The sequence below is a fragment of the Coregonus clupeaformis genome, chromosome 29 (assembly GCF_020615455.1).
Source record: "Coregonus clupeaformis isolate EN_2021a chromosome 29, ASM2061545v1, whole genome shotgun sequence".
Lineage (NCBI taxonomy): Eukaryota > Metazoa > Chordata > Actinopteri > Salmoniformes > Salmonidae > Coregonus > Coregonus clupeaformis.
Window position 1 is genome coordinate 53,981,397 of NC_059220.1, and position 25,420 is coordinate 54,006,816.

General features: G+C 43.9%; 4 protein-coding genes across 5 annotated transcripts; 2 read left to right on the forward strand and 2 right to left on the reverse strand.

The window, feature by feature from the left end:
• The first annotated feature begins 4,275 nt into the window (after positions 1 to 4,275).
• LOC121585500 (39S ribosomal protein L51, mitochondrial) lies at positions 4,276 to 6,661 on the forward strand. 2 transcript variants are annotated; one of them, XM_041901838.2, is made up of 4 exons: positions 4,276 to 4,471; positions 4,766 to 4,854; positions 5,169 to 5,276; positions 6,011 to 6,661. In XM_041901838.2, exons 2-4 carry the CDS (start codon positions 4,773 to 4,775, stop codon positions 6,205 to 6,207), a joined length of 387 nt encoding a protein of 128 aa, XP_041757772.2. In that variant the 5' UTR covers positions 4,276 to 4,471; positions 4,766 to 4,772; the 3' UTR covers positions 6,208 to 6,661. The 2 variants fall into 2 exon arrangements, with proteins under 2 accessions (XP_041757772.2, XP_041757773.2); XM_041901839.2 differs by lacking the exon at positions 4,276 to 4,471 and adding an exon at positions 4,544 to 4,621.
• A 1,378-nt stretch (positions 6,662 to 8,039) lies between these two features.
• LOC121586211 (vesicle-associated membrane protein 1) lies at positions 8,040 to 13,566 on the forward strand. Its single transcript, XM_041902735.2, has 5 exons — positions 8,040 to 8,142; positions 9,448 to 9,598; positions 10,800 to 10,958; positions 12,002 to 12,053; positions 13,194 to 13,566. Coding segments are annotated over exons 1-5 (381 nt in total). The 5' UTR covers positions 8,040 to 8,140; the 3' UTR covers positions 13,211 to 13,566.
• A 1,915-nt stretch (positions 13,567 to 15,481) lies between these two features.
• LOC121586210 (tapasin-related protein-like) lies at positions 15,482 to 19,186 on the reverse strand. Its single transcript, XM_041902734.2, has 9 exons — positions 18,741 to 19,186; positions 18,119 to 18,331; positions 17,711 to 17,986; positions 17,309 to 17,509; positions 16,875 to 17,042; positions 16,472 to 16,575; positions 16,047 to 16,275; positions 15,738 to 15,805; positions 15,482 to 15,606 (listed from the first exon to the last, which is right to left on the reverse strand). The coding sequence occupies exons 1-8, from the start codon at positions 18,784 to 18,786 to the stop codon at positions 15,738 to 15,740; spliced, it is 1,305 nt and encodes a 434-aa protein (XP_041758668.1). The 5' UTR covers positions 18,787 to 19,186; the 3' UTR covers positions 15,482 to 15,606.
• Positions 19,187 to 19,399: 213 nt separating this feature from the next.
• LOC121586209 (complement C1r-A subcomponent-like) lies at positions 19,400 to 24,921 on the reverse strand. Its single transcript, XM_041902733.2, has 13 exons — positions 24,720 to 24,921; positions 23,614 to 23,827; positions 23,312 to 23,495; positions 22,960 to 23,100; positions 22,659 to 22,864; positions 22,356 to 22,503; positions 22,025 to 22,143; positions 21,477 to 21,555; positions 21,184 to 21,318; positions 20,996 to 21,070; positions 20,693 to 20,898; positions 20,244 to 20,461; positions 19,400 to 19,872 (listed from the first exon to the last, which is right to left on the reverse strand). Exons 1-13 carry the CDS (start codon positions 24,743 to 24,745, stop codon positions 19,500 to 19,502), a joined length of 2,124 nt encoding a protein of 707 aa, XP_041758667.2. The 5' UTR covers positions 24,746 to 24,921; the 3' UTR covers positions 19,400 to 19,499.
• Positions 24,922 to 25,420: the final 499 nt, after the last annotated feature.

The following is a 25,420-nucleotide window of genomic DNA, read 5'->3' on the forward strand; positions in this document are numbered from 1 at the left end:
TGGAGGCTCAGTCAGTACATTGGGACCACAACCCCCACTCCCTCCTTCTCTCTCTTTCTCACTGGCTTTCGGGGTCTGTGAATCAGATTTGTGAGGTGGTCTTTCCTCAGGCTGATCTTTAAATGTACATACTGTATTTAAATACACAGTTAGGCAGTGATGAGGGAAAGACAGACAGATGCCCCTCACATGGAAACAATAGATGACAATGAGGACGAAAAACACCTATGCAAATCAGCCTGAAGTCGGAAAATATTTAAACTAGATATCTTCAGTAAAAACTTTTCAACAGGATAACTCATTTGTTCCTGTCCCTCTCTCTCATCATGTTAAATCACTCAATCTCTCCCTCATTCCAGCACACTAATGTTACAAAACTATAGGAATTAATGTTCAAATCATTCTTAATTGTGGATAGCATTTTGATGTTGAATTTGTATTTGAATTAGCATTTTGTGGTTGGTCGATTTAAATTGTGCTCATATAGGTATACTTCAAATAAAACTTTGAGCTGTGAAATATTTCAATACACTTCACTTCAGTTGACAGTGCACCACTGAATGAAATTGGAATGAAGGAATTGACGAATTAATGACATTTTATTTTTGTGTGAAATTGCCAGTTGGCAACCCATCCCTTATGGGATTAATTGACACATAAACAAACATTGCAATAATTCACTGTGATAATTCAGTGATAATTCTTCTTCTGGTGTTCTCTGCAGTGCACATCGCATAAAGAGGAAAAATCAATCAATACATAATAGTAAATAAGGTTATCCAAACAATAATTATATCCCTAGAGCAGTAAATAATATACATACATACACATATACAGACAAATAAATACAGAAAAATGAAAAAGAAGGCATTTGAACCAAGTCTGGCCATATCAGTAGGCTGATATGGCCAGCATTTTACTGGCAGCTGAGAGGAGGCGGATGAGTGATGAGATAAGCTAGATTCTGTCTGCTAAAAGGATGTTACAGTGCCTTCAGAAAGTACCCCTTGATTTTTTCCACATTTTGTTGTGTTACAAAGTGGGGTTAAAATATATTTAATTGTACGTTTTAGTCAACGATCTACCAAAAATACTCTAATGTCAAAGTGGAAGAAAAATTCTAACATTTGTAAAAAAACAAAAAATAAAAAAAACACTCATGCAGTATATCTTGATTAGATAAGTATTCAACACCCTGAGTCAAGACATGTTAGAATCAGCTTTGGCAGCAATTACTTCCTTGGTAAGTCTCTAAGAGTTTGGATTGTGCAACTGCCCCACTATTCTTTTCAAAATTCTTCAAGCTCTGTCAAATTGTTTGTTGATCATTGAGTATGTTTACATGCACACTAATAATTCGATATTAAACTAATTATATAAGTAGGCTGAGTATGGCAATAGTCATGTAAACACTTTAATCAATAAATCAAATGTATTTATATAAAGCCCTTTTTACATCAGCAGATGTCACAAAGTGCTATACAGAAACCCAGCCTAAAACCCCAAACAGCAAGCAATGCAGATGTAGAAGCACAGTGGCTAGGAAAAACTCCCTAGAAAGGCAGGAACCTAGGAAGAAACCTAGAGAGGAACCAGGCTCTGAGGGGTGGCCAGTCCCCTTCTGGCTGCGCCGGGTGAAGATAGTACATGTCCATTAAGGCCAGATTGTTCTTCAAGATGTTCAAATGTGCATAGATGACCAGCAGGGTCATTCAGAGGTCGAGACAGCAAGTGTGGTAGAGCGAGAGAGAGGTAGCACGTCCGGAGAACAGGTCATGGTTCCATAGCCGCAGGCAGAACAGTTGAAACTGGAGCAGCAGCACGACCAGGTGGACTGGGGACAGCAAGGAGTCATCAGGCCAGGTAGTCCTGAGGCATGGTCCTAGGGGCTCAGATCCTCCGGGATGGGAGAGAGGGAGAAATAGAGGGAGCACACTTAAATTCACACAGGACACAAGATAAGACAGGAGAATTACACCAGATATAACAGACTGACCTTAGCCCCCCGGCACATAGACTATTGCAGCATAGATACTGGAGGCTGAGACGTGGGGGGAGGGAAGGGGGGACACTATTCAGACCCCTTGACTTTTTCCACATTTTGTTACGTTACAGGCTTATTCTAAAATTGATTAAATAAAAAATGTTCCTCATCAATCTACACACAATACCCCTTAATGACAAAGCGAAAACAGGTTTTTAGAAATGTTTGCATATGTATTAAATATAAAAAACAGAAATACCTTATTTACATAAGTATTCAGACCCTTTGCTATGAGACTTGAAATTGAGCTCAGGTGCATCCTGTTTCCATTGATCATCCTTGAGATGTTTATACAACTTGATTGGAGTCCACCTGTGGTAAATTCAATTGATTGGACATGATTTGGAAAGTCACACACCTGTCTATATAAGGTCCCACAGTTGACAGTGCATGTCAGAGCAAAAACCTCCACCATTCTTTAAGGGAAGAAGTTTGGAACCACCAAGACTCTTCCTAGAGCTGGCTGCCTGGCCAAACTGAGCAATCGGGGGAGAAGGGCCTTGGTCAGGGAGGTGACCAAGAACCCGATGGTCACTCTGACAGAGCTCCAGAGTTCCTCTGTGGAGAACCTCCCAGAAGGACAACCATCTTTGCAGCACTCCATCAATCAGGCCTTTATGGTAGTCGCCAGACGGAAGCCACTCCTCAGTAAAAGGCACATGACAGCCCAAAAGGCACCTAAAGGACTCTCAGACCATGAGAAACAAGATTCTCTGGTCTGATGAAACCAAGATTAAACTCTTTGGCCTGAATGCCAAGCGTCACATCTGGAAGAAACCTGGCACCATCCCTACAGTGAAGCATGGTGGGGGCAGCATCATGCTGTGGGGATGTTTTTCAGCGGCAGGGACTGGAACACTAGTCAGGATTGAGGGAAAGATGAACAGAGCAAAGTACAGAGAGATCCTTGATGAAAACCTGCTCCAGAGCGCTCAGGACCTCAGACTGGGGCGAAGGTTCACCTTCCAACAGGACAACGACTCTAAGCACACAGCCAAGACAACGCAAGAGTGGCTTTGGGACAAGTCTCTGAATGTCCTTGAGTGGCCCAGCCAGAGCCCGGACTTGAACCCGATTGAACATCTCTGGAGAGACCTAAAAATAGCTGTGCAGCAACGCTCCCCATCCAACCTGACAGAGCTTGAGAGGATCTGCAGAGAAGAATGGGAGAAACTCCCCAAATACAGGTGTGCCAAGCTTGTAGCATCATACCAAAGAATACTCGAGGCTGTAATCGCTGCCAAAGGTGCTTCAACAAAGTACTGAGTGAAAGGTCTGAATACTTATGTAAATGTAATTTTTTAGTTACAAAAAATCTTTAAATACAGGCTGTAACACAATTTAGGGGTGTGAATATTTTCTGAAGGCACTGTATAATAGATTTTTCTGTCTGTTCAGCTGATTTTTAATCCAGACATTGAACCTGAAAGTCTTCAGGTATCTACAGTACACTGTGTGTGCAAATAATAATTCCAAAAAGCCAGTCATGTGGAACAATGATACACCAGGCTGTAAAGTCTCAATAAATGCAGCTATTCTTCTCTCAAACTGTTTAGAGTTTGAATGTTTTGGTTTTTAAATACTTGGTTTTGGTGTTTTTTTTATGCATATTTTAAAAAACTAAAACATTTCTTACCTATCCACAATAATCATTCATATCACAAGTTATTATTGATAGGCTATCTCCTCTGGCATATAACATGAGACATTCTTCATATAAACGTTCCAGAATGGTATTTCCTATACATTGCACTGCTTTGTAAACCTGGCCCGTAGATTTTCCAAAACATGCAGTACCCTGCAATATTATCATAACATTTGGGCATGCATGAGTATCAGAAGTCAATATAGGTGTAGGGCCATCAGTGGAATGTTATATTTTTAGTAATATGTGTTTTTCATTTTTATTTCCCGCCGAAGGACACTGACGTCAAAGCAGAACTGAAAATTAGACCGAATAAATTTCTGCTGCGCTTGCTTCTTTGAAACAGACGCCTTATTCCATTCAGCTGTTTTTTTTATAGTAATACTGAAACCAACACAGCGTGTGAGCGTGTCTTAATAGTGTTTATGCGTATGTGGTGGGGAAAAATGTATGAAGTGAATGTATCCACCTAGTGGATAAAATGTAGTCTACAGTAGTTCAGTTTGTAGGCCTACACAAAAGGAGAGCCCTATGAACAGATAATTGTTGATGGGGATGTTTAGGAGTTTTACGGTAAATGCGCGTTGCATTTTGGGAATAATAGTGAAATGGAGGTGCCCGTATGGCATGCATGACTTTATACATGTCAAAGCTTTAAAAAGTGAATTTCAATTTGTCTATAGTTAATGAACAGCTACAAATGCGTCCCTTTGTTTTGTATTTAATTGTATTATCATATTAGCTTGACGAATATAAGGTCATAAAGACGTGCAACGCTTCAGGTAAACAGTATTGCCTGTTTGCTACGCTAGCTGGCTAGGCTAGCTTAGCTAGGTCAACTTGTAGGCAAAGAGGAACCGCATTTTATTCTAGCTACAGTAGCTACCTCTTGTTTTTGCAAACGTTGTACAAAATATTACACTAGTAGCTAGGTAAAGTTACTAGGCTGTAGCAATATGTTGGTCGTGTAGCTGTGTGTGCGCTGTACTGTACATGTTCTTATTTAGTTAGCTAACGTTAGTAAGTTTTAGCAATTTTACTGTTCCATAATGATTGACGACCTCTGTGTATTTCAGGTGAGCCATGTCTCTGTTGAGAGGGTTGCTGAAGGCTGGGGTGTCTCTTTACCACTCCACACTACAAACAACCAGACAGATAAGCACTGGTAGGTGTATAATACATTGCAATTCAGCTGCAATGTTTTGTAGCTGCTGTAAATGTCATAATGATAGGACTATTTTGCGTTCTCACAATTTTCCAACCAGGGCCCTGTGAATTTGATATGTCGTACCAAGGCTATCTGTTTTAATGTGTGTACTACAAACAGGACACTGATACATTAGGTGTCAAACAATCGTTGTTTATACTGTAGCTAAGCAGTTTCCAATACAGTCGTTATTATAGTTCTTCTTGTCAATTTAACAGTCTATTGGTACTGGAAGTAGCCCAGCTAATGAAATCAAAATGTGTGTGTTTCAGGTGTGTGCTGTCCAGTCCGTATGAATGCCATTCCTGAGCTGAAGAAGGTGGACAGGTGGACTGAGACGAGGAGCATGTTTGGGGTTTATGACAACATAGGAATTTTTGGTAATTGGGAAGTTATCAGCTTCAAATCATAGCTCATTTGACCAGATGTCATGACTTTCATATCTTTATGAAAATGCTGCCCAGTCTCTATGGGACCATTTCAGCAACATGACACTGTCCTCTGAACTAACTTAAAATCTACTCTTGGTTACCAGGTAGATATGAAAATAGACACATGCTGAAAATATTTCACTTTTGCCCCCTGCTAAAAATGTAATGTAAGGCTTCTGCCATATAGCCAGTTGATACAAAATGGTACAGTGCAGTCTTTTTGGTATTAAACCAATTTCAGCACCATGGCACTGTCCACAAGTACTGCCCCATCTACGAGGCTAAAACAATTTCAGTTTCAGAAACATGCCTCTGTCCACAAGTGCTGTTCAGTTTCTATGGAGTTTGACCCATTTCAGCACCATGGCACTGTTCACCAATATGTAGGGCTCTCGAGTGGCGCAGCGGTCTAAGGCACTGCATCTGAATGCTAGAGGCGTCACTACAGACCCCGGTTCGATTTGAGGCTGGATCACAACCCGGCCGTGATTGGGAATCCCATAGGGCGGCGCACAATTGGCCCAGTGTCGTCCGGTTTGGCCAGGGTAGGCCGTCATTGTAAATAAGAATTTGTTCTTAACTGACTTGCCTAGTTAAATAAAATGTTTGACACGTGTCGAACTACGCAGACACACACACACACACTGCTATAACAGGCCTTACATCTAACGCGTTGTCTGTAGGTGACTTTAAAGCCCACCCTAAGGACCTGATCGTCGGGCCGGTCTGGGTGAAGGGTTTCCGTGGCAATGAGCTGCAGCGTCTGACGAGGAAGAAAAGGATGGTGGGAGACAGGATGATGACGCAGGACAAACACGACATGGAGAAGAGGATCCGCTTCCTCTACCGACACTTCAACCGCTTCGGGAAACATCGCTGATCTGATCTGGGACTGAGCGGTCTGGCTAACAATGCTAAACTACTACTGTACTAACAACCCGCCCACTGGACCATATACAGACTCTAAAGGGAGAAACGTGCGCTACTCAGTTGTGCCACTTAGATGTATATTATCCCCTCATTTTCACCATTTGTTAGTCATTCCTTTTCTTATATCCATATTGGGGTAATGGGAAGTTGATTGCACATTTAAAAAAAAATCAAAGACAGCTGAAAAATGTTGGATTCATTTAGTATTGTTGTTAGCACTAAATCAACACGAATAACTGTAAAATACATGTTTGGAACCAATATGAACTCCTAGAAGTGGAAATATACACAAATGTTTGATGCTCTATGGTCTGTAAATATGATCACTTTGGGGACTAATGTAAGTCATGTTGTGGGTGTACCATGTGTTGTGTGAGATGACAATAAACAGAAGCTTGTCATTACATTTGAGTGAGTTTATTGTAAGGCTGCATTAGTATTTGACCTTAAGGTAGTTAGTCATTTTGTCCTAAATTGTTGATTCATGTGAATGTGCCTATAGCAGTAATTGAGAAAGTTATACATTTTTTCTGTCTCAGAATAAAGTGTTCAATAATCAATCAGTTGACCAAATATTATACTTGACTAAGCCCTCCATATCCATATTAAATTGTCCCACGGCCTGGCTAGCACGTTTTCAATGCAACCAATGGGGCTATATTGCTCCATACCACAGCTCACTGCTGTGCATCAATGTTCGCACTGCCTCCCCTCTCGTTTTTGTATTCATGGACTAAAGAGGAATAACCGAGTTGGGGTCATGATGAAACTGGAATAAATCAAACATTGGGCCAGATAGCTATTATAATATGGAGAGGGTAGTCTATAACTTGGGGTTAGTGAGAAGCCTAGTCGTCCGGGTAGAGAAGGGAGCACTTACAAACCGAGGGGGTATAGCCGAGTCAACATTCTGTACCAAGCAATGTACCGCAGTGTCGTCCTGCCGCGCTATCCGACACACAGAGAAATCTGCAGTACTGCAAAGTGTGGAGAGAGAGAGGGGAGCGCAAGAGAGAGGAGGGAGGGGGCTGGGAAAGAGGTACCGCTCCATCGTTATGAGTCCAACTGGAGAGAGAGGAGAACGGGAGCGACGCATTATTGCAGTATAGTGCCATCACACAAACACACACACACACACACACACACACACACTAACGAAACTACCGCACTAACCCACAAACCGATACACACCGATTCGCTTCCACACACTCGCCGGGAGAGGGGGAATCACGGTGGTGTTAGATAATTCTGAAATTCGACCACGGGAAAATAGTGAAAGTATATAATTGGGTAATCTAAAGGAACATGAAATCAGTTGTGTTTAGCTTTTGAAGGGGAACGTGCTTGATTTTGAGCATCTCGACTCAGCATCTTTGGAATATCACGACTTCTCTTGCATAGATTTATTATTTAAAGAAATTCGCCAAGCAGCCTTGGATTTATCTCTTATGGATTTTATAAACTGATTTTTCATTTGAAATTGAGAATCTGTGTATTCGTTCTTCGAGTGAATTATTACCCGACGCTTGCCTGGGTATTGCGGTACTTTGGGGGTGACTTGCGGTGCAAAAGCATCGCTTTGAGATTACTGCACCAGCCTCTGCATCCGTTTGTTATTAACGCATCAATTTAATCAGTCGAGTCTCTGAGGTTCTGGACATCTTTGGACGACAGGAGAGATTTTTCCCATTGCTTTTTTGTGATTTCGCTTCTTCTTTTTTTTTTTTTTTTTTTACTTCAGACCCTCCCCCCCTTCGTCTCTCTCTCGCTCTCTCTCTCTCTCTCTCTCTCTCTCTCTCTCTCTCTCGCTCTCTCGCTCGCCCCCCCCCACTCCCCCCTACCGCTCACTGACAGTGAGTCAGTTCCAAGCAGCTGCATAGAAGATGTGAGTATCAATGCAGGGTTTCCTCTTTTTTACTTATTCTATTCATTTTTTCTATTCACTAAACATGATATATGCTAATATGTTGAGTATTTAAATCATGTTGTTAGGCTCTTTCTTTGCTCTATTGATTTGTTCTAGCTTTATTTATTTTGCTGACGCAAGTCCTTTTCCCGTCACAGCAGCTCTGAATAATGGATCTCGTCTACTGTAGTTGATTACCCTCAGTCCTCTTCTGGGCTTCAAAATAAATTCATTTTTTTCTTGATGAATTTAATTAATAATTGTCATATTTCAGCTGAAAGGATGTTTTTTTTTCTTTATACCATATGGTTCTAGGGACTTCCAGGTTATCAAATGTCTGTGAAGTATTAGAAAATCAATATCAATGTGAACTGATTGGTCTGAGCTGAGGCTAAGACTGTGCAGGATGTATGTTTTCCTCTCCTGTTACAGTAGGAAATACAGTAGGGTACTACGCATGGCATCTGGGATGAGATTGTCCTGCACCTGCAGTATAGAACAAGTTCATGCCTTTCAAATGATGGCTATATTCTTCATATATATATATATATATGGTGGATGGAATGACATTGCCTGTACTGTATATTTGGCTAATTTCAATAGTCTGATTCAGGACCAACACCCCCAGAGGAGTCCATGGAGGCTGTCTGTGTTAGAACGCTCCCCCTCTCACTCCTCCCCTTTCTCCCTCTCCTTATCCTTCTCTGAACCAAATTGGTTGTTTGCCCCATCTCTTTTAACCCTTCTTCCTTTTCTCTCTATTCTCTCCTCTTATTCCCTTTCTCCTTATCCTCCTCTTCTTCCTCTCTCTCTCTCTCTCTCTCTCTCTCTCTCTCTCTCTCTCTCTCTCTCTCTCTCTCTCTCTCTCTCAGGTACAACTCTGACTTTATCCCTTTTCTCCTCCTCCTCCTCCCCTCATTATACTTGTCCTGCTGTGTTTTTGAAATTTTAATCTGAATCTCTTTGATCACTGAGTACTGTTATCAAGGCTTATATTTTGAAAAAACTTTTATTTACAACACTTGTAAAATGCAGTTGTTTCAGCCTGAATGCACTTAAGTCATGACTGCTAAATTACTGAAATGTTAAATGGCCTGCTCCTCCCCTTCCCCCTCTCTCTCACATCCGTCTCTTCTCTTCCTCTCCCCTCTCATCTCCCTATTTATTTTTCTTACCCTTCCTCATCTTCCTCTTCCTGTCTCCGTCCTTCCCCCTATCCTACCCCTCGCCCTCCCATCTCTTCTCATCTCCATCCATCCCTTCCTCTCTCTCTCCCCTTCCCAGGTCTGCCCCAGATGCTGCTCCCCCAGCTGGACCTCCCGGAGCCCCAGGGGCCCCAGGAGCAGACGGAGCCCCAGGTGGAGGGCCCCCACCCCCTCCTCCCAACACCTCCAGCAACCGCAGGCTACAACAGACACAGGCCCAAGTGGAGGAGGTGAGGTAGTGTGACACGCACGTACAGTACCAACCAACCTGGTCTGGGCATCGATACCATGCTCCTAACAGTACTCCCACTCATCCCAAACCATACAGTACAACATTTTAGACTACAGCAAGTAACTAGCTTGTCAATCTGGGATTGACTTCACAGCGTGAGACAACTAGCATCAATTAGGCCAGATCTGGGCTGAATTTCCAGTTGCTCCCTCCGCTCTGCACTTGTTCACTCTCCTTGGTGTAAGCAATAGCGCCACCTAGTTTCCCCCATTTTGCTTTCATCTATCCAATTCAATGAAAAAGGGAGGGAATGAGGGCAGAAGTAAAGGAACAACCTTCTGGAATGAAATGCGGCCCATGAGTCAAGCCGTAGAAACAGAGCTCATGGAAAAGGAAAGGACAAAGATTGCTTCTTTGTGCCGTTCTTTGATTGTTGGGAAATATAAAAATAGAGTAGCATAGTCTAGTCTACTCTACTCTACATTGCAGTTTGATTTGTTTTACCATTTATTTCAGTAATGTTTTGGCTGTGCAGCCTTCGTCAGGGTGTGGCTTTCTGGGATCAACATGATATTCCATCAACCTGACAACATGAATTTGTCATTTTATTGCTGTGTGTTTTTAGTGTGTGCATAATGAATGAAGCACTGAGAAATGTTGTAACAAGTATTCCAAAATACAATACCCACGATAACAATTTGGCTAGCATATGATACAACATGGCTGTCTATGATGATGTTTTATATATTCTATTTCTATGGCCAAAGTTATATTAGCTATTAACATAAAGAAAATAACATGGTTGATCAATATATCTTAGTAATGGACTGCACTGCAGCTTGTGAATGGTTTCATGCTGTATTAAATTGTGTGATGTGGGCTTCTATAGCTCGGGCTGTCAGTCAATTCAAAGAACCATCTTATCCCTGTCTCTTCTCTTTTCCTCTTTTCTCTCTCCTCTCTTCCTCCTCTCCTCTATTTCTCTCCTCTATTTCTCTCCTCTCCTCTCATCCTCTCCTCCTTCTCTCTCTCTCTCTCTCTCTCTCTCTCTCTCTCTCTCTCTCTCTCTCTCTCTCTCTCTCTCTCTCTCTCTCTCTCTCTCTCTCTCTCTCTCTCCTCTCCTCTCCTCTTCTCCTTTCCTATCTTCCTCTCTCCTCTCTGCCCCCTCTCCTCTCCCCACCTCCCCCTCTCCTCTCCAGGTGGTGGATATTATGCGGGTGAATGTGGACAAGGTTCTGGAGAGGGACCAGAAGCTGTCGGAGCTGGATGACAGAGCGGATGCTCTCCAGGCCGGGGCCTCCCAGTTCGAGAGCTGTGCAGCCAAACTCAAGAGCAAATACTGGTGGAAAAACGCAAAGGTAATGACAGTGATCAATGATGATATCGTCATTCACATTAGCAGACACTTTCATCCAAAAGCACTTAAAGTTAACATATTCAGGAGAACTGCAAGGTAATGGTCATATTGATAATGATTATAATATGGTTATTTAGCCAACTCTTTCTATCCAAAGCGACAGTTTTGCTCCACCAACCAGTACCACGCTCCACCAACCAGTACCATGCTCCACCAACCAGTACCACGCTCCACCAACCAGTATCATACTCCACCAACCAGTACCACGCTCCACCAACCAGTACCACGCTCCACCAACCAGTACCATGCTCCACCAACCAGTACCACGCTCCACCAACCAGTACCATGCTCCACCAACCAGTACCATGCTCCACCAACCAGTACCATGCTCCACCAACCAGTACCACGCTCCAACAACCAGTAACACGCTCCACCAACCAATACCATGCTCCACCTACCACTACCATGCTCCACTAGCCAGTACCACACTCCACCAACCAGTACCATGCTCCACCAACCAGTACCATGCTCCACCAACCAGTACCGTGCTCCACCAACCAGTACCGTGCTCCACCAACCTGCTCCACCAACCAACTGAGCCATGGAGGTGCAGGGCGCTGAGGCGGACACACAGCGTCTGTCCCGGGAATGCTGTCCCCTTTCCCGCGTACTAATCCCCTAATTAGCATCTGTGGGCGAGTGGAGCGACGCTCCAGGGAATGGGGAAATAGGGAGGCTCGCACTGCAGAGTTTTCTCTACTGAATAGCATGCAGTTATTCCTAGGAATTGCATAACAATAGCACCAGAAATACACTGACTGGACACAAGGGAGTGTGATGAAATGTTATGCTCTGCTTTCTGTTTGTCATCATTGTGCTGGGTTGGTGTGTGTGTGTGTGTGTGTGTGTGTTTTTTTCGCAGCGACTTCACCCCTGAAAAAAAATAATGTGTTTCATCATCATGAGGAAAATCGATCTGGTTTATTAACTATAAGAATATAATAATTAATAAACTCCTTAACTCTCCATTTCCTTTCTTTTTAGATGATGATCATTATGGGTATCATTGGAGTTCTTGTGGTCGGAGTCCTTTTCTGTAAGTACCATTATTCACTTTCTCCTATTACTATTAATTGATACCCACTCGCATGTAGTCAGTTAGTCTTTTAAACTTAATTTGGAAATTTCTTGGCATATGAATTATTGTGCAGATGACTAAATGAATGTCCATACTTCTGTATCGCATTAGCGGATACTCACACTGCTCTCAGGGTAGGTCTGCCGGTTTTGACTAGTAGAAGTGACTTTTCGTAGCATGTTAGGAGAATTAATGTGGCAGGTTAGGAGAATTAGGTTAAGGTTAGGAAAAGGGTTAGGGTTAGCTAAAATGCTAACAATATCTAGCTACAACCAGGCCTGCCCTGAGAACAGTCTTGGTTTCCACTAATGCGATTCTGCATCCATACTAGTCAAGTGCAGTAGATGTTAAGGCGAAGGCCACAGCTATAATCAGTGTGCACTTATAACAGGCCCAGGTCTGCCCTGACTGTCTCCTAGTGCCTACTCTATGTCAATAATTCATGACAATTTATTACAGTAAATGATTGATACAGTATAAGGCCTCTGTTACCAGTCATTCAGTAGAAACAAATATTTAGATGTAGCCCACTGAATGCAAAGATAATTATTTAGCTGTTTCACACATTGTTAGATGTATCTTCAGTTTGTGATTTAGAAACCCATACATCTGCTGATCCAATTATTTAATGATCTCTCCCTATCTCTTTCTCCCTCTCTCTCTCCCCCTCCCTCCCTCTCTCCCCCTTTCTATATCTCCCTGTTTTCTCTCCCCCTCTCTCTATCTCCCTGTCTTTCTCTCCCCCTCTCTCTATCCCTATCTCCCCCTCTCTCCCTTTCTATATATCCCTCTCTCTCTATCTCCCTCTCTTTCTCTCCCCCTCTCTCTCTCTCTCCCTTTCTATATCTCCCTCTCTTTCTCTCCCCCTCTCTCTATCTGCCTGTCTTTCTCTCCCCCCTCCCCCCTCTCCCCCTCCCCTATCCCTATCTCCCCCTCTCTCTCCCTTTCTATATCTCCCTCTCTCTCTATCTCCCTCTCTTTCTCTCCCCCTCTCTCTCTCCCCCTCGGTCCCCCTCTCTATCTCCCCTCTCTCTCTATCTCCCCCCTCTCTCTCTCTCTCTCTCTCTCTCTCTCTCTCCCCCTCCCTCTTTCTCATAGTGTACTTCTTCTATTGAGTTATCCCAGCGTGGCAGAAGGACACAGACATGAGAGCGAAATAGGAGAGGGAAGAAGAAAACAAAATCGATACAAATCCAAACTCCAGTCCTACCCCCTTTCTCCCTCCACACCAGGTCTTCCATCTAGCACTTAAACATGACGGTAGTGTGTAGATGTCATTGCTCTCTTTTCTCTTTGTCGTCCTGCCCTTCCCTTCTTCTTGATCCATCTTTCTTCCTCTGTTTTGGCGTGCTGTCTCACTCACTCTCCTGCCTGCATCTCATACATTATTGAAGTGTGCAGTAGAGAGAGAGAGAGAGAGAGAGAGAGAGAGAGAGAGAGAGAGAGAGAGAGAGAGAGAGAGAGAGAGAGAGAGAGAGAGAGAGAGAGAGAGCGAGAGAGAGAGAGAGAGAGAGAGAGAGAGAGAGAGAGAGAGAGAGAGAGAGAGAGAGAGAGAGAAGGAAGAAGTGAAAGAGAGAGAGAGCATGGAGAGAGAGAGTGAGTGCAAGGAGAGAGAACAGCAGAGAAGCAGTTCTTTCTATCCCAGATACGCCAAAGCTTGTCCATGTTACCTTTTGGAGAGCGTACTACATTTGTAAATTGATACTTACATACAGTACCTAACAACCCCTCCTGATCCCCTACCTCCTACCACTACCATTATTACTACAACTTACTAATACAAGGTCATGGTTAAGATTATGATCATTTTGTTGTGTGTGTGTGTGTGTGTACTTGTGATCCAAATCAGTGTAGCCAGTAGCTTTTTCCAGGTTTAGTTGATATATGCCTTGACTGGCCTTTTCCTTTCCTTTACCTCCCTCTTTCTCTCACTCACTGACTGTGGTGTTTAAGAGAGAGAGAGAGAGAGAATAAGAAAAGCCAGGAAGGATACTGGAAAAGGCAGAAACGACTTTTTGGACACTGACTTTTAGTATATCTTTATTCTTGTACCACAGACAGACGGACAGTTAGCTAGATTGACATTGACAGACAAACACAAACAGACAATCTGTACCTACATAAATAGAGTATTCTTTCAGGAGTGCAGACAAAGGTCTATACAGTATTAACTCTCGACACACCTATAGGCAGGTCAGTGTGTAATAACACTGCATAGTACATTTTTGATTGATTAGTGAGCAGCTTTACTGTGTTGTGGTTGTGTTCAGACACTCTTGTACGTTCTAGTAGAGAGGGTACAGGGTTAGGGAGGAATGGTTCAATAGACTGTTCCCTATCTGGAGAGTGGACATAACCAAATAACCCCCCAAATAACCCACTTCCTGCCCATCAAACCAACAAAAACACACACACTGTTACCTACAGTAGCCTATATGCTGTTACCTACAATAGGCCATTTCCTACAATAGGCTGTTTCCTACAGTAGCCAATAGGCTGTTTCCTACAGTAGCCAATAGGCTGTTTCCTACAGTAGCCAATAGGCTGTTTCCTACAGTAGCCAATAGGCTGTTTCCTACAGTAGCCAATAGGCTGTTTCCTACAGCAGCCTATAGGCCCAATGGAAGTAGTGTTTGTGTCTTACTTGACTTGCATGGCAGACGATGTCCATAGTTTTGCCTATTTGAGTGACCTATGTATCTGCCATTTCTGAAACTAACTGCCTATTGTACATTTATTTTGTTTTGTGGTTTTCAGGAACTGTGTATAGGCAACTGTATCTATGTGCCCTATTAATAACTAATGCGTATGCAATGCAATGAAGCTCAAGAGTTTGCCAAATTTTTGTTGTTCACATGCTTTCAAAATAACTAATACTCGACCAGAGAACAATGGTTGCTACAGTAGTATTCTGACGGGAAAAAAACGAAAACCGTAGTACCGTACAAGTAGTACCATAAACCAGACTATTGCTCCTGAAAATGTGTTTTTTAGTTAGTTTATATTTTACTTTTGGTGTTGGATATTCCAGAAAATATCATTTTCCTCTCAATGGTTGATACAGAGGGATTGTTTGACACATTGTAAAAAATATGAAAAATAGCTATGTGTAAATTGCATTTATGAATGAAAATAGTGGTGATTACTCAAAACAATGATCTAATAATATTGTGCAATAATATTATTAGGTAAAGAAATTATACAACATGATAATACTGCGAGAGATACAACTGGATCATGAGAATTCTTTAAATGCATGCTTACCACTTGATGCTAATAAAGAAAATCATCAACATTATTGTGTGTCTACCCCTTTATCATTGGAGTGAAAATGAACACGTATAATACCACACTGTCTCTCCAGATTCAGAGAAAAACACCAATGATACTATTAAAGAAAACATTTATTTGAAGAAAATGTACAACTGTTTATAGTACAACAGTAATTGACATTACAGCAACCCTTAAGACATTGGTTTTCAACAGCTTCAGATACCATGTCTCTGCGACCCTGAAAGAATCCAAGAATGAAGAAAGTCTGTGAATTAGGTTGGAACTCTGCTTCGCATCTCTAGGCTACTGTTGTCTTACTACTAACAATAGTTAAAAATACAAGGTCCATAGGAAGCATGGGGAACTTACCTATTTCATCACTTGGTAGAAGAACAGAACGGTGATGACCAGAAAACCCAGGACCATCCAGTAGGAATCTACAGGGAACAGTTATGACAAATATTTTGTTTCTGCTCAGGTTCTCCCAATGACTCACAGTCAGCAGGCACCAAACAGGAGAAAACATTTAGCAAAGGAGCAGTATCTGAACCTGCCTGATAAGAACACTCATTCTATTTTAGTTGTCCATTCACACCTAATGAACGTGACCCTTATGGCAATGCTGATGTGCACCTAATTTCTGATTGTCCTCTCACGCCTGTGTCTGTAGCAGCCTACCTGGCTCAGGTGGCTCTACTGTCAGGCTGAGGGAGAGGGGTGTATCCAGGGCTGGGTGGGTCACTCTGCAGGTGACCGTGGTTCCAGGGGGGAAGGCGGAGGGGTGCAGGGTGAGGTGGGAGGAGATGGACATGGTCCTGTCACTGTGCTGCCGATGGCTGGAGAGAGACACCTGCTCTGATAGGACGCTAGGCTCTGAGTCTGTAGAGGAGACGGAGAACCACTCCATCTGAGAGAGAAGAGAGTCTCAGTATAATGTCTGTAATATTTAGGATATCCATATTATTAGTACTGTATGATGGCCTACCAATGACCTTCTGATTGTATTAGACATCTAATCACTGTGTGCTAATCACTTTGAAACAGTGGTATCTGTGAATATGAATGACTGGATATTTCATTGGTCGACCGCACCAGACACACACCTGGACATCCAGAGGGTAGTAGTTCTTGCAGTGGCAGCTCAGTTTCTGGGGCAACTCATCCCGAAATACCAGCTTCTCCTCAGAGAGAGAAACATGAGGAGGTTCTAAAGACAGAGAGACTTTGTATTTAGATGTGAATAGTGTGCACACTATGTCACACATGACATAGACACCTAATGTAATAAACGCATATTCATATGTGTAGAGAAATTATGTACATTTTAGTCATTTAGCAGACACTCTTATCCAGAGCAACTTACAGGAGCAATTAGGGTTAAGTGCCTTGCTCAAGGGCACATCAACAGATTTTTCACATTTTCGGCTCCCAATGCTCTTAACCACTAGGCTACCTGCTGCCTATGTAAAGAGACAATCAATCACAAGGGTTCTTAGAGAGACTTACGTGTGACGTGTAGCTGTATGACCTGCTGGGCCTGGTACAGTCCAGTGCTGACGGTGCAGATGTAGGTCCCCTCGTCAGAGACCTTCAGTCTGGCCAGAGTCAGAGACGCATTACCCTGCCCCACCAGCAGGGCGGCATCCACACTCGAACCCTCCCTCTCCACGTGTACTTGAGGAGGAAAAAACAATGCCAAAACAGTATGATGAGGCGAAAGATTATGTCCAATTCTCAAAGTAATCCTTCAGTAAACCTCTGGGTTCCTAGCTATGACAGCAATAATACATTTGTATTTTCCGTCTCTGGGTGGATAATAAAGTTGGAATGTTGACCATGGAGGTCCTAATGCACTTTATGTTGTGATGGTAAGTAGGCCCAACTCATCCTACACTTATAGCACCATCATAACTACTTAAATAATGCCTTTATTCTCTCACCTGCTGGCCCCTCCTCTGTCTCCGTCTGCCCCGCCCTAATCTCGAGCACTTTCCTCCCACTTCCTCTGTGCTGCAGCCGCCACTCAAGACCCAGCTCCTGCCCTGGGGGTGGGGCCTGCTGCCTGAAGCCACAGTCCAGGAGGGCCACGCCCCCTAGAGGAGCGGAATGGGACTGCGAGCGAGAGAACACCAGGAACACCACTGGGGAAGACGGGAGAGAGAAAGAATTGATTATGGAGAAAGAAGCAAGTGAAAAGTAGAGAAAGAAAGAGGGGTGATGAGAAAAGAGGCAGGGGTGAGAGAATGAGAGAGAGTAACAGTGTTATACATCATTACAATATGACACGTCTAGTCTACAACAGGCATACTACCAGAAGTATGATAATAACCTTCTTGTCTCACCCTCAGTCAGCAAAGTTCCTGATTGGCTGAGGGGGAGTTCCAGTTTGCTCTGCATGAGAGCTAGACGATCTGATTGGTCCAGTGGCAGTGTCTGCAGGACCAATGTGAGGCTGAGCCCGCCCCCCTCTATCTGCAAGGAGCCAATGAAATAGGCTGGTTCTGTGGAGCCCTCCTTGGCATTACGGGGGAAGTAGCGGCTGATCTCACATGTCACTTCCTGCTCGTTACAGTCAGCATGGAGCAGCAGGTCTGCCTCTGGGATCTCAGGAGACTCAACTATCAGAGAGCAGAGAGGTGGAGGGAGGGAGGGAGGGAGGGAGTGCAGGAAAGAGATGGTGTGAGGGGAGGGAGAAGGTCATTCCATCAGGTAACTCTATTGTACAAAAGATAACCTGATGATGAACTAACCTTTAGCCTCCAAGATGATGTTGTCAGGATCAGGGACAGCGGGAGGGTTGAAGGGGGTCAGAGTATCAGGTGAAAGATCAGGGGTCACGGCCAGGTCTCTGAGGACAAGCGTGGCTGGGGTGCGGCTGAAGAGAGCCCCACCTCCCATTCCCCCCATCCCACTACCCTCCTCCACCAGAGAACAGGACAGCACCACGTCTGCTCCTCCCTTCCCTAAGAGAGAGGGAGAGAAGGGGAGGAGGGGGAGAGAATGAGGAGTGAGAGGACAGGACAGGATCGAGAGAGAGGGACGAGGAGAGGGCATTAGGAGCAGGAATGTGAGCATAGTGTAATATTCATGTGTCAGCATACTGAATTGTAATTGGATGCATACTGCGCTATGATTGGTTAAGACCACCCAGGTGGTGAGGTCATCTCTAAAAAGATGATCATGGCCGGAGACACATGAACATGCCAGTTATAGCTAGTTAATAAAGAGCTACGTTTATAAAGATCCCTGTCGTCCTGCATTTTATTATTTTGTACAAAGCATATAAAACAAGACACATAGCTGACTAATGTCCAGAATATACAGTCATTTCATGTTTAGAAAATGTCAGGAGTGAAAAAAATATGTTCTTACCAGAAACGCATGTAATCAAATACCCCCAAATCAGGATTTCAAGCATCTTTCCAGTCGCTTTTTAGTCAACAGTAATTACAGGCCTTTCATAAATATACAGAATAGACCCCTAATTTCATAATTTAATTAATGACCACCCTCGAAATCAAAGTCGAAGATATAAGAATACAATTTAGAGACAGTTAAAATGTTAGGCTGTTTTACAGTGAAGTTACTTTCACTTTTGTTTTAAGGTAAACCAAATAAATAAAGTAAAATGGTCAACTAAATGTTCGCGTAGAACGTAATTAGTTTGAAATAATATTTAAAGATTTATCAGACGTATTAATTTATCAAACACCGATTAATATATGCCATGTTTCCAGCGTATGTGTTGTTTCCATTGAGCTATAGGTTGTTTTCAGCGTTTGACGCAGGTGCGTCATTGTAGAATTTTGAGAAACGTTGCTGAATGAAAGTGAAAGAGAGTTGTTCATTTTTCTGCATATCCTCCAATCACAGAGCAATAACGCCATTCCTCATTGGTTGCAAAGAGAAATGTGTGTCCACAAGCACAAAATTGTCGAAGCTCTTATCTTTCGTTCTATCTTTCTTCTCAGACACAAACACGCAAACAGGAACGCACGCTCACACACAAACACACACGAGAAAAGCAGAGATGAAACGTTAGGGCTTTATTTGGATTCATAAAGCATGACTTGAATTAAAATTACATCGGTATTTCTGTTCTCTTTCCCTCGTTATCTTCACCTATATATTTTACTTATTGTCCTCCATGGTTTTGTTGATCCAGCCAATGTATTTAGCCACACGGGTGTACACTCCATATCTACCACTCTGACCACAACCCACACCCCAACTGACAATACCTGCAGCCCAAAAACGTTTAGTACTATCATCCTTCAAGACATACGCCCCTCCACTGTCCCCCATACAGGAGTCCTTGCCCCCCTCAGGTACTCCGGCACAGAACATGTTGTCTGTCAGAAGAGGGATCCTCGTTATTGGCGTTGCTGCTTTTGCTTTTTTGACAGAGTCTTGGCACTTATCCTCACCCACTACTGGTAGGCGTATATACCTGAGCTCGTTGGCAATGATGTCATGTTCTTTAATGCCAAAGCCTGACACCATACTGAAAAGGGAAAGAGGTCAGGAAAGAGGTCAAGGAGTTACTCAGAAAACGATTGTGTTACATTCATTAACTTTTTTGAACATTGATGATCTATGGACTGCTAAGGACTGGTTGTGCACTTAGACTACTTTAGATTTTGCAATGGAATTCAAGGATTTCAAAAAGAAGTTCATGAAAATTGTAGGTTGCACCCTTGGCGCATAGACTACTTCCATAACAAGAATTAACACATTATGAAATGTGGGTCTATCTATCCCTTCAAAATGGACTTCCTCTTTGTGTTCTTATTTATGTCTTTAATAACATACATTTTCATATTGATGTTCAGCTTTCTCATTTTTAATAACGAACAGGACAAGTCTGGCTCTCACCCAATCTGGCCACTGGTGTATGTAGCGCCCTCTGGTGGCAGACACAATGGCATAATGGCAGCGTGGAATGTGAGTGATTGTTGGAGTTTTATCAGGGCAATGTCATGATTGTAGTTTGCATCATCTGGGTTATTGTATTCAGGGTGGGGGTGGAGAGAGGCGACACCAAGAGGGGTGAGCTTTGCTAGTTTTTCTGCATCATTGTCTCCCACAAAAACCTTGAAATCAAAACAGAATTCAACTTCAGAATAGATCTTCAACTTCTTAAAATCTGACATCACTGAAGGACTTCTACACACGTAATTCAAACGTTAGCCTGTGGTGGCTTTACCAAAGTACTGAAGGCTTCTCTTTGCCTGTAGTTACTATACCTTTAAAAACATAAGCAGGAAATTCTTTTGTTCTCCAGTGTCCAATGAATTGATGGGTACGTGTCACAATCTACCTACCCGAAGTTTCTCCTTTAGCACAGGTGTGCCCTGTTGCACCAGGTTATGAGCTGCAGTCATGATCCAGCGGTCCCCGATCACAATGGCCCCTCCTCTGCTTCCATCCACACTGAGCATCACCTGCCAGGGTATGGTTTTGTCTGGGGCTTTGTCTCCCCCCATGATCCTCTGAAAGCCTGAGATGGGCTCCGTGGGCTGGCCACAGACTGGGGGTGGGGGGTAAAGTAGTGATGAGGGTCACACAAATACATACAGGATGGTATTTGGGGGATATGGTAAAGAAAATGGTACTTAAGGAGTTACCTGGGATACATGAGGGAATGACATGGGTATCAAGGTTGTCTCTCCACTTTCTATCTGCTGCACAAGTGTAGCTCACTGAAGGACAGACAGACAGACATAGAGTGGTTGTCAACACAAATTAAATAAAAAAATATTATTGTTTAGTGAGCAAATGTGTGTGACTGATGAAGGATAGTTAAACATCTCACCAGTTGCTCCTCCAAGGAGTGAGTAGAAAGGTTCATTGCAGTGGTACTGAATGACGGAGAGGTACTGGTTCTGAGAGCCAGATATGAACTTTACCCCTCCATTCAACAATGCTTCAGGTTCCCCACAGTCAATTACTGCACAGGGAGAGAGAGAGAGAGAGAGAGAGAGAGAGAGAGAGAGAGAGAGAGAGAAAGAGAGAGAGAAACCAAAATACATCTGTGTTTAATGTGGAACTTGACTGTATTAGGTTGTGATCATAGAAATATAATCAATTTCTATGGTTGTGACTCACTGTGGCACTCAGGGAGGGAGAGGTGCCACTTTCCATTATTTTGACACATGGAGGCATAGCTCTTGATCTCTCTGCCATCCTGAGAGAGAGAGAGAGAGATAGAGAGAGAGAGAGAGAGAGAGAGAGAGAGAGCGAGAGAGAGAGAGAGAGAGAGAGAGAGAGAGAGAGAGAGAGAGAGAGAGAGAGAGAGAGAGAGAGAGAGAGAGAGAGAGAGCGAGAGAGAGAGAGAGAGCGAGAGAGAGAGAGAGAGAGAGAGAGAGAGAGAGAGAGAGAGAGAGAGCGAGAGCGAGAGCGGAGAGAGAGAGAGAGAGAGAGCGAGAGCGAGAGAGAGAGAGAGAGAGAGAGAGAGAGCGAGAGAGCGAGAGAGAGAGAGAGTTTAGTCGATACACTGACAGTTTAGTCGCTCTTCACAGGGGATATTTCCAGGAAAAGAGCCCTTGAAGAAAATAGAAAGACTGAATATAAACAAGAGAAGGAAAGAGAGAAGGAAGTATGAGGAAAGAGAGAATGATAAGAGGCAGGGTAAAAAAGGGATTGTTTAATCTCACCATAATTAGTTTGTAGCCAGAGTCACAGCGGACTTGGATGTAGTCTCGGTAATAGTACTGGAGAAAGTTTGGGGTGACTCTTCCATTGGTGACATAACTGGGTGAAGCACACTGCACCCCTATGAACAACAACACAGACATATCAACTTTGACCTGTATTCTCTGCTTTACTTCCGGGAGGTTTTACCTTCTCACCTTTTTTGCCCTTCACCAGTTTGCATCTGGCCTTCCCTTCATACTCTCCCTTGCTCTGTCTTTCTCCCTGTCCTCTTCCATTATCTCCCTCTACCTCTGTTCTCCCTCTCTATGCCTTTCCCCCTCCCTCTCTCACTCTGAGTAGTGTAGTGGAGGCTCCAGCCCTGGCTCAGACCAGCCCAGTCTGTGTGGTAGTCTAGCTGGACAGTGTGAGAGTTAGTGGGCATTAGTCCAGGACTCTTCCCTCCACACAGCTTCTGGGGTTCCTTGTCTGGGATGGACACCTGGGTGAGGCAGAGGAGATATCAAACACTGTAAACATAGCGTCCTGAACACAGACACAAACCTTGACACACACACATGCATGAACACACACATGAACAAACACACACATTCAATACTTAATTAATGCAGTGGTCAGGGCATTGTACAGTGTTACCTGTAGCCAGTGGTAGAGGCAGCTGGGTACATTCTGGGTGCCTATGTGCTCTATGTGGAAGCTGTCAGTGAAGTTGAGGGTGACGATGAACCCAGGCTCCACAGAGATGACGTACTGACAGGCCAGGCCGTGGGGTGACGGGTCAGGGTACCCCGGGCTGGACAGAGTCCCCTCTGGTTCATCAAATATACCCCCACCACAGGACACTGGTCAGGGGGAGAGAGAGATGTCCATAAGATGTATATGACTACAGTACACACACACACACACACACACACAGATAGAGAGTAGGTGTACTCACAGACACAAGTGCGCTGGTCAGGGCGGAGCTCGTAGCCATGGCGACAGGAGCACATGTAGGAGCCCAGGGTGTTGTGGCAGAACTGGGAGCAGAGTGGACCAGAACCATCCTCAGGGTCTGGAGCTGAACACTCATCTATGTCTGGGATAGGGATGGAGAGAGGGATGGAGAAGAGAGGTGGAGGGAAGGAGAGAGGTGGGGGGTGTAGCTTAGCATCACACAGTGATGTCACCTTCCCTGAGACTTGCATGGTGTTTGTGGTTTAACAGTGTTCTACAGTTGGCTTGGATATGTAGTACTGTTGTGAGCAGGGTATCTGATCCTCTAGTGGGGTTGGTACGGGCTACACTACCTTTGGCCTGATAGTGGGCGGAGAAGCCAAGGTGCTGGTGTGGCTCAGGGTTCGTGTCGTCTGTCTGAAAGACCAGGGTGAGCCTGTTGCCTGGAGACAAGAGTGGCTGGTTGCCTGGGTGATGTCCATCAGCAGAATTCTCCTGACCACAGAACTTTGCAAGGACCTTCTTGTCATATAAAACCTGGAATGACAGAGTGAAGAAGGTTCTTGGACATATTTAAATATCGGTAAGAAACATTGAATACATCCTAATACATTTTATAATAAGGTATCGAAGTATTCTTTTGAAGTCCACTGACCGTGAGTGAGTCGTAGTAACAGTTGGCGGAAGGCTCGATGTCCAGTTGAGTGAAGCTGAGCTGGAGCTGGTAGCCCTCAGGTACACTGAGGTCCCACTGTTGTGACAAGGCAGCAGGGTATGGCTGGGGGAACTGGGGGGACTGGACCTCCCCATGTAGGGCTGGCAGGGACCGGGCCAACCGCCAACACTCACACACAGAGACACAAAGCAGCCTGGAGCAGAGCAACACAGGGAGAGAGGGCTGAGATGGGAGGTATAGGAGGAGTTGTGTGTCACAACAAGGTAAAAACAGCCCCTTGAAACATGTCTGTATGATGACTCTGATCAGAAAGAGAGCTATTTTCTGATCTGTGGCCAGGAAGTAGAAGAAAACATAATCTAATGATGCTGTAGGAATCATATGTTCTTATCATCCTTCAAGATGAAGGCTCAATAAACATTAAAACCACTGGTGTGCTGAGTAATATTGTCACGGTTTCGGCCGAGGCTGCGCCTCCTCCTTGTTCGGGCAGGCTTCGGCGGTCGTCGTCTCCGGAGTACTAGCTGCCACCGTTCTATGTTTCGATGTTCGTTTGGTTTGGTCTGTTTGTACACCTGTTCTTTGTTAGTGTTGATTATGTGCCCTATAAGTTCTCTTAGGTTTTGTCATGTGTTGTGTGTAATTGTTTCGTGTCAGCTAGGCGTTAGTTTGTTCTCTCTCGTTCTGTGTTTGTTTTGAGAGTGTCCGCACTGTGTGCGCAGTTTGGGTTACGCACTGTTCCCTGTGTGCGTAATTGTTTCGCTTGCCCTCCGGCTGGGATTTTGCCGTGAGCCTTTTGTATTTGTTTGATCCTCACTAAAGACTGTTGAAGAGCCTCTGTAGTCCTGCGCTTGATTTCTGCACCACATCTACGCTCAGCCCTTGACAAATATTAACAAACAGGTTACACTTTATTTGAACTCTTTCTCACAAGTGCTAGTTATGTGACACAATGTAATTGTACACCTTCACGGCAGCTGGTCTGTTTTGACAACTGACTTTAGACACTCACGAAAGCAGTTGTTGTTTAGGTTCACTTACCTATAGCCAATGGGTTCAAGTACAGTGTAACCAAACAAACTCACCAGATGAACGGATGGGTCCAGTCCATGTTGAAGGTCCTGGCAACAAATGTTTCTGTTGTTATTGTTTTACTGTTGTGTTGCTATTGCTCACATGTATTAGACCTGAATTCCCTGCAGTCTGTGTGTCCCAATAGAGACCTATGGTGAAGTATTATGCTAGGAGTCTAAAAGTCATGTTAAAACCTGCCCTGTTTGACTTGGCTGAAATAGACGAAAGAGAAGGGGGGAAGAGAGAGAGGGAGAGGTGAAAGAGACCGAGCGAAAGAGTAGTGGTGGTGGTGGAGTCAAAAGACTACAATTGACCAGTTCTTAAGGTAAAGCTTTTTTTACGTTAATGTTGAAAATGTTGAACTATAAAAGGCAGAATGCGGATCTACCAGAGGTTGGAGGGGAGGGGGTAGAGGGGAGGAAGGGGGGAGAAAAGGGGAGGGAGGAGAGAGAGAGAGAGAATGGGAGGAAAGTGTTGTGTGTTCAGTGGTCTTCCCGTAAAGTCTGTTTGATAAGTTTGTTTTGTTTACACACAGGGACAAACTCCATGCTGGCCTGGGTATGTCAGTTCAGGTCACACGCTGAAGGGATGTACTGTAGTGGTGCTACACTGTTGACCTTTTCATGAAGAACACACTATACACTAAACACTATCCACTATAGTATTCAGATGATCTACCTTTTTTAAACTACATCCCTGGTCACATGTTTAG

What these genes read in the sequence shown, in the direction of transcription:
- LOC121586211 (XM_041902735.2), top strand. An exon ending in CACAGGCCCAAGTGGAGGAG is followed by an intron (nt 9,599 to 10,799) that starts GTGAGGTAGTGT and finishes TCTCCTCTCCAG; the next exon opens with GTGGTGGATATTATGCGGGT. An exon ending in ACTGGTGGAAAAACGCAAAG is followed by an intron (nt 10,959 to 12,001) that starts GTAATGACAGTG and finishes CTTTCTTTTTAG; the next exon opens with ATGATGATCATTATGGGTAT.
- LOC121586209 (XM_041902733.2), bottom strand. Translation starts at nt 24,745, where the DNA reads ATGGACTGGACCCATCCGTTCATCTG. An exon ending in TGGACCCATCCGTTCATCTG is followed by an intron (nt 23,828 to 24,719) that starts GTGAGTTTGTTT and finishes GCTCTGCTCCAG; the next exon opens with GCTGCTTTGTGTCTCTGTGT. An exon ending in CCTCCACTACACTACTCAGA is followed by an intron (nt 22,144 to 22,355) that starts GTGAGAGAGGGA and finishes TGTTGTTCATAG; the next exon opens with GGGTGCAGTGTGCTTCACCC.
- LOC121586210 (XM_041902734.2), bottom strand. Translation starts at nt 18,786, where the DNA reads ATGCTTGAAATCCTGATTTGGGGGTATTTGATTACATGCGTTTCTG. An exon ending in CATCATCTTGGAGGCTAAAG is followed by an intron (nt 17,987 to 18,118) that starts GTTAGTTCATCA and finishes GCTCTCTGATAG; the next exon opens with TTGAGTCTCCTGAGATCCCA. An exon ending in GACAGAGGAGGGGCCAGCAG is followed by an intron (nt 17,043 to 17,308) that starts GTGAGAGAATAA and finishes TTCCTCCTCAAG; the next exon opens with TACACGTGGAGAGGGAGGGT.
- LOC121585500 (XM_041901838.2), top strand. Translation starts at nt 4,773, where the DNA reads ATGTCTCTGTTGAGAGGGTTGCTGAAGGCTGGGGTGTCTCTTTACCAC. An exon ending in AACCAGACAGATAAGCACTG is followed by an intron (nt 4,855 to 5,168) that starts GTAGGTGTATAA and finishes TGTGTGTTTCAG; the next exon opens with GTGTGTGCTGTCCAGTCCGT. An exon ending in TGACAACATAGGAATTTTTG is followed by an intron (nt 5,277 to 6,010) that starts GTAATTGGGAAG and finishes CGTTGTCTGTAG; the next exon opens with GTGACTTTAAAGCCCACCCT.